This window comes from Mytilus trossulus, unplaced genomic scaffold, assembly GCF_036588685.1.
Source record: "Mytilus trossulus isolate FHL-02 unplaced genomic scaffold, PNRI_Mtr1.1.1.hap1 h1tg000233l__unscaffolded, whole genome shotgun sequence".
NCBI classification, from domain to species: domain Eukaryota; kingdom Metazoa; phylum Mollusca; class Bivalvia; order Mytilida; family Mytilidae; genus Mytilus; species Mytilus trossulus.
Window position 1 is genome coordinate 592,686 of NW_026963314.1, and position 7,463 is coordinate 600,148.

General features: G+C 32.1%; 1 protein-coding gene across 2 annotated transcripts; it reads left to right on the forward strand.

The window, feature by feature from the left end:
• Positions 1 to 504: 504 nt before the first annotated feature.
• LOC134701204 (uncharacterized) lies at positions 505 to 6,372 on the forward strand. 2 transcript variants are annotated; one of them, XM_063562340.1, is made up of 4 exons: positions 505 to 785; positions 2,633 to 2,695; positions 5,138 to 5,225; positions 5,788 to 6,372. In XM_063562340.1, exons 1-4 carry the CDS (start codon positions 678 to 680, stop codon positions 5,865 to 5,867), a joined length of 339 nt encoding a protein of 112 aa, XP_063418410.1. In that variant the 5' UTR covers positions 505 to 677; the 3' UTR covers positions 5,868 to 6,372. The 2 variants fall into 2 exon arrangements, with proteins under 2 accessions (XP_063418410.1, XP_063418411.1); XM_063562341.1 differs by lacking the exon at positions 2,633 to 2,695.
• Positions 6,373 to 7,463: the final 1,091 nt, after the last annotated feature.

The following is a 7,463-nucleotide window of genomic DNA, read 5'->3' on the forward strand; positions in this document are numbered from 1 at the left end:
TGTGATAGAAACAGATGATATGTTGTTGTGGCTGCTCATTTTAATAAATTGTGGTATACTTAGTGCCCGGATAAAATGGCATCTTTTGATAGAAAAAACTGCTGGACAAACCATTTGTTTACCCAAATATTTAAAAAATGCATTTAAAAGTTAAATGGTGCAATATTGATTTTAATTGAAATGTGTTACTTTAAAGCAGGTAGCAATGTTCATATTGAAATATCGGAAATTGCAAGACAGTCAAAGCGTTTTAATGTTTTTCTTATACATGCATCTATCAAAATATATAATGATGAGACCTTAAGAACCTTTGTACTAGTGACAACACGCACTTTAGATGTAGTTTAAATACTGTAATTTCTATTTATCCAATCCTACTAAGAAACTTATAAAACAAAACAGTGTTTGTTTCTTAAATGTTTATTTTATATCGATGACACGGATACATTTATCAGTGTATGAATACACAAAGGATCTTGCTAGAAACATGCATCGGATCTTGTTAATACCACCTGTGGGGAAAAACCGTGTGAATGATCAAGAATGATATTTGACATGTTTGTCCATCTGTCACGTGCATCAACCACATTAGTATATATATTTATCTTTATATCATATTGGAATCAATCATCTAACAAACAAACTGCTCGTTTTCGACATATACCTCCGTTACAACAATGGTGAATTGGAAAATTGATAATGGCAAACTGAATATCCAAGGGATTGAAGATTTTGAAGAACAAATTGAGTATGCTAAAAGCTCCTTGCAGTATAAGAAGATCGAGGTAATTGTTTTTATAATTGTTTTTTAAGGCATTGGCTAATTTTCAGGCGTCGACAAAATAATAAAATATGCTATTTTATCAGCCTTGGTTAAAATGTCGAAATAAAGCCGACATAATAGCATATATATACGGGGTTTTAAGTTGGATCCAGCAAAACAGTAAATATGTTATTTTGCCGGTCATTTGTAAAGAATTAATTTAAATATTTTCTTTATAAAAAAAAGTACTACGGAAATGTGCATTGTCAACAAAAAACAATCAAAATTATTACTAATTTACATTTTTAGTTAAATGAAATAACAGTTTCATCATTTTAGATTTATCAGGATAAACGAAAATAAGAATAATTTTAAAACAATTATAAATAAAGATAAACTGATATTGAGCAAGCATAACTTATGTTGCAATGCAATGATATTAAAACTTGTAGTTGAAATTACTTGTACAAAACTGTCACATTCCAATGCTTCATAAATGAATAAGAATGAAATCTTCGATTAAGAGTAACAATCACATTGGATACAAATTTTAGAAAAACCCTCACAATTGAATACATGTATATGTACAGAAAAACGTGTTTTACGGGGGAAATTGGCTTCCGCTTCCTTGAGCATAAAATTATTTTCTATTTTTCCGGCGACATTCAAAAGATGCAGCCAAAACAGCACTATAATTTAAATATAGAAAGCCAAACTCTAGGTGCAGGATTTTATTATTGCACTGAGCCTTCTCGTAAGCTAAATGCACGTCGGAGCTATACGCTGATGTGTGACGCCGCGGTATTATTCTATATTAAAAGCGTATATTGTCAGGTTAAGATTGAAACTAAAAGTAATCAAGGATTTCATAGAGAGGTTCATTCCATCATTGTCCATCCTGACATAAACCTGATAAATGAATATTTATTTGACAACATATGACTTGAATTGACTCTTCCTATACGGTTCAAGATGTAGACAAATAACTGAACTACTGAGTATAACAAAGATACGGTTGTCCATGAAGCTCACTATAAATAATATCTTTTGAGGACATATTTCTTGTTTGTATGACCTCGCTCTTTTACAAATTTAAAGAGTAGAATTAGATTAAACATGCTTAATGTGAAAATACAAAATTTTTCCCTATATTTTATTTCCTCAGGCTTCCGAAATCATCTTGTTAGAAAAGCAAAAAAATTACCAAGCCGAATCGCTACAGCACTATCTATTTATTGAGACCATAGAGAAAGAAGTAACCATTAATTAGTTCCCTAAAAATATATAAACCAGTCTATGTTGATACTTATAGCTATATATGAACTTATATGCAAATGAAAGGGTTTAAGTTGCATGTGATACCCTTAGTGACAGAAACAAAATAATTAAATAAGAGTCTAGTGTTCACGGCCAAAGTATTTTTAATCATGTTTAATCGTGACAGAAAGCCGATGCATGCCTTTTGAAAAGAAGTACACTGTTTGATCACCAATTCACGTCTTTATAGTTTTAAAAATTGCTTAAATGTTTAAACTGTTAATAACAAAAAATGTTTATTAAATTATTCAATAACAGAAAAACAGAAAACAATACCAAAATCTATCAATTGCAAGACGATATCTTTTTCCTAGTGCCATAGTTTTTCGAAAATTGAATGATGATACTCATCGTAATCAATATCTTATTATTATATTGCCTTAAACAAAATATCTTAGAACCGTTACCTCTATTACGAACTTGAAGGCCCTACGGTGACCTATAGATGTTAATTTCTGCGTCATTGTGGTATCTTGTGGAGAGTCGTTTCATTGACAATCATACCACATCTCTAATTTTATATTGATATATGGGATTGCTTCTTTTATTTAGAAATCTTGTAAACGGAATGAGAAAACTATAGCAGAAAAAGATATCATGATCAAGAACTTGGAGGTATGTTCATAATATTTGATTTGATTGTAATGCCTTTGGCAAAGTGAATCAGTGAAATCTATAATATGTGTATGCAATGTAGTTTTAAGCTATCAACCGTTATAGTTCTGTCTTCTCCGCAAAATATCAACGAGCACCCAAAAAAACAACATATATTTATATTATTTTTAAGTTCAGATTTGCACGTTGTGTAACAATTCAGCTTTTTTCGAAAACCGGTCGGGATCCAGTTCGCGGAAAAGGTGGAGAGGGGGTGTAAACCCCTGAACATCATGATACATTTACATTTTTTGTGAACTTCAAAAATAATCTAAAAGTTATTTACAGCCATGTGTCATTGCTGGAACGATTTCACACTTAATTGAAATATTTGTTTGCGTTTTACTTGACGTTAAATTGGGCAACATTTGTTCATGTTATGTGTCTGTCCGAAATCAGTAATTTAGTGGTCGTTTTGGCTGCTGTTTGTGATCTATGATTTCATTTCTATTTATCGGTCGTTGATATTCACGTTTAAATTTTTATACTCCACCTACAATAGAAGATGGGCATTATGTTTTCTGGTCTGTGCCTCCGTTCGTCCGTTCGTTCATTCGTTCGTGCGGCCATTCGCTTCAGGTTAATGTTTTTGGTCAAGGTAGTTTTTGAAGAAGTTGAAGTCCAATCAACTTGAAACTTTATACACATGTTCCCCATGATATGATCTTTCTAATTTTAATGCCAAATTATAGTTTTGACCCCAATTTCATGGTCCACTGAACATAAAAAATGATAGTGCGAAGTTCAGGTTAAAGTTTTTGGTCAAGGTAGTTTTTGAAGAAGTTGAAGTTACATCAACTTGAAACTTAGTACACACGTTCCCTATGAAATAATCGTTCTAATTTGTATTCCAAATTAAAGTTTCGACCACAATTTCACGGTCCACTGAACATAGAAAATGATAGTGCGAGTGGGGCATCCGTGTACTATGGACACATTCTTGTTTGACATTATGTTAAATCGTATTTTTAGCTCACCTGTCGTCGTTAACTTTTACAAAAATTTTCTCCTCTTAAACTACTTGGCCAAATAAAATCAAACTTTGCCACAATCATCATTGGGGTATCTAAATTAAAAATTGTGTCCGGTGACCCGGCCAACCAACCAAGATGGCCGCCATGGCTAAAAATAGAACATAGGGGTAAAATGCAGTTTTTGGCTTATAACTCAAAAACCAAAGCATTTAGAGCAAATCTGACATGTGTAAAATTGTTTATCAGGTTAAGATCTATCTGCCCTGAAATTTTCAGATGAATCTGACATTCCGTTGTTAGGTTGCTGCCCCTGAATTGGTAATTTTAAGGAAATTTTGCTGTTTTTAGTTATTATCTTGAATATTATTATAGATAGAGATTAACTGTAAACAGCAATAATGTTCAGCAAAGTAAGATTTACAAATAAGTCAACATGACCAAATTGGTCAGTTGACCACTTTAGGAGTTATTGCCCTTTATAGTAAATTTTTAACCATTTTTCGTAAATCTTGGTAATCTTTTAGAAAAATCTTCTCCTCTGAAACTACTGGGCCAAATTAATTGAAACTTGGCCACAATCGTCATTGGGATATGTAGTTTAAAAATTGTGTTCAGTAACTCGGCCAACCAACCAAGATGGCCGCCATGGCTAAAAATAGAACATCGGGGTAAAATGCAGTTTTTGGCTTATAACTCAAAAACCAAAGCATTAAGAGCAAATCTGACAGGAAGTTAAATTGTTGATCAGGTCAAGATCTACCTTCCCTGGAATTTTCAGATGAATTTGATTATCGATTGTTAGGTTGCTGCTCCTGAATTGGTAATTTGAGGAAATTTTGCTGTTTTTTTGTTATTATCTTGAATATTATTATAGATAGAGATAAACTGTAAACAGCAATAATGTACAGCAAAGTAAGAACTAAAAAAAAGTCAACATGACCAAAATAGTCAATAGAGTTATTGCCCTTCAAAGTAAATTTTTAACAATTTTCACAAAATTTGTAGATTTTCACTAACATTTTCTACAGAAACTACTGTTATAAATAGAGATAATTGTAAGCAGCAAACATGTTTAGTAAAGTAAGATCTACAAACCCATCACCATCACCAAAACACAATTTTGTCATGAATCCATCTGTGTACAATGTTTAATATTAACATAGACCAAGGTGAGCGACACAGGCTCTTTAGAGCCTCTAGTTTAAGCTTACACTACGGCATATGATTGCTTATTGTTGAATATTGTACAGTAAAATATAGCTGCTTACATCCAAATCAATTTACGTCTATGTGATAGTGTCACTAGAAATCATACCACATCTTTGTATACCTATCTAGTTTAAACATAATATTTCAATAAAATTAAAAGCAGCATTCAAACAGAGGTGAAATTCTTAAGATGATTACATTGTTTTAAATTTTTTCTCAGGATTTCGGAGCGAACGAAAAAGTTATACGCTTCTGGAAACCGGAAAAGAAATGGTATAATGCAACAGTCCTAGAAAAAACTAAATCAGGTAAACCATGATATAAATTAAAGAGAGATTACAAAAGAACGATAATTAATGAATTGATTGATAGTCAGGTAGTTTTTTTGTTGTTTAAGGCCACATTGTGCACCCTAGGCTATATCATAGACATAGGAAAATGTGGTATGTGTGCCAATGAGACAAGTCTCCATCCATGTAACAATTTATAAAAGTAAACCATTATAGGTCAAGGTACGGCCTTCAACACGGATCTTTGGCTCACACTGAGCAGCAAGCTATAACTATCACTAGTGTACAACAATTCAAACAGGAAAACGAATAGCGGTCTAATTTAAAAATGACCGTTTGCATTTATTGGCTGAGAAAAAATGGGGTATCTGGGGAAAACACACAGAGCATCACATGTCTAATCAACAGAAACAATGTACATAGCATTCGAAGTAAAAAGACTCACTAAGGATTCAACATTTCGATAAAGTCAAGGGAAACATCGTATGAAAGGAAAGATGAAGATATATTTGATTTATTTTAATATGCTTAATATGTGTTGGTTTTCTGTCCCTTTGATTGGATAGTCTCTATTTTACAGGTTACAAAGTCGTATTTGCAGACGGCAACTTAGTAAGAGTGTTAAGTCTACAGAATCTGCGAAAAAAGATATCGAGATGAATTCAGCTGAAGGTGTTTTGTTTAACAAAACACTTTCATATATATATGAACTTACAAGAAACTCACAAGTCATCTGATAATGTTCTCAAAACGGGATATAATAAACAATATCAACAACACAAGGAAGCTATATTTCCTTGTCCTTGAACAAAAGACATTTCACATCAGTCAAATGATCTTATATATCTATACATGTATACAAGAATGAACAAGGTTATATATATTGTTTAATTTATATTGGGACATTATCATGATATCTTAATGATAAAAAACAAACATTCACAGAATAAGCTTGTTTGGTCTGAATGTGGTTGTAATTTAATATGACAAACTGTATGTAGAATAAGAAGTAATTATCACACCATCAATGAGACAACATCAATGACGAAAATAAATAGATGAAAAAGTATGCAAAAATCATCAACAATAGATAGATGTGCATAGAATAAGTTATAAATCGCCAAGTGTGTTTCAATATTATGCACATAAAGCTGTTCAATATAGTTGCAATATTAAAACATGTAATAATGTGTCATAGAGCACTTTTTATAGTCATTAGTAAACACAATCTTAGCATATTAAAATTTATGATGATGTACTTACAAACATTGCGTTGTCCGATTATTTTCGACTTATGAGTTTGAATGTTCTTCTGGTATCATTTGTTTCTCTTTTTAAGGAGGTTTGTTCCTAATGATGACGATTTAACGTAAGCTCCTCGTGTTTTAAAGCAATCTGTATTCAAATCATTCTGCCTTTTTTATACGGATAACAACAACATATTCAAACATTTTGTCAGGAATCTGATGTTCAGTAGATGTCGTTTGTTGATGTGGTTCATAAGTGTTTCTCGTTTCTCGTTTTTGATATAGATTAGACCATTTGTCTTCCCGTTTTAATGGTTTTGCGCTAGTCATTTTGGGCCCTTTATAGCTTGCTGTTCGGTAGGAGCCAAGGCTCCGTGTTGAAGACCTTTTTTATACCTATAATGTTGTTTTGTTTACAAATTTGGACCTGGATGGAGAGTTGTCTCATTTTTACACATTTGTTTCATAAGAAGTCAAATGTCTAAACACTGTCTAAATTTCACGACTTGGGATGACAGTTTTAGTACAAACAATTATTTGATTTGCCGTAAATTTGAATCTTATGAGATTATGGGGAAATTTCCCCAATTTGTAGTCAACAATATCTAATATGAACATGATGAGATTATGGGGAAATTACCCCAATTTGTAGTCAACAATATCTGATATGAACATGATGAGATTATGGGGAAATTTCCCCAATTGATAGTCAACAATATTTCTATGATTTGAACATAATGAGATTATGGGGAAATTTCCCCATTTGATGGTCAGCAATATTAAAGCTTATATTTTCTTATTAATTATCTTATCGTGGGGATTTCCGCATTCTGATGTTTTTGGTTGTTAATGTGAATGTGGGGATATTTCCCCATTCTAATGTTATTGGTTTTATATGTGTATGTGGGGATTTTCTCCACTGGTACATTTTTCAATTCAAGAAGACTATTTTTCTTCATTGAGTGGGAAGATTTACTCAAATTTGATAACATCAAGTAAGCGCATTTCC

Bases quoted from the DNA above. Each gene is read 5' to 3' on its own strand.
- LOC134701204 (XM_063562340.1), top strand. From the start codon at position 678: ATGGTGAATTGGAAAATTGATAATGGCAAACTGAATATCCAAGGGATT. The intron at 786-2,632 runs GTAATTGTTTTT...TCTTTTATTTAG, and splicing joins TGCAGTATAAGAAGATCGAG to AAATCTTGTAAACGGAATGA. The intron at 2,696-5,137 runs GTATGTTCATAA...ATTTTTTCTCAG, and splicing joins TCATGATCAAGAACTTGGAG to GATTTCGGAGCGAACGAAAA.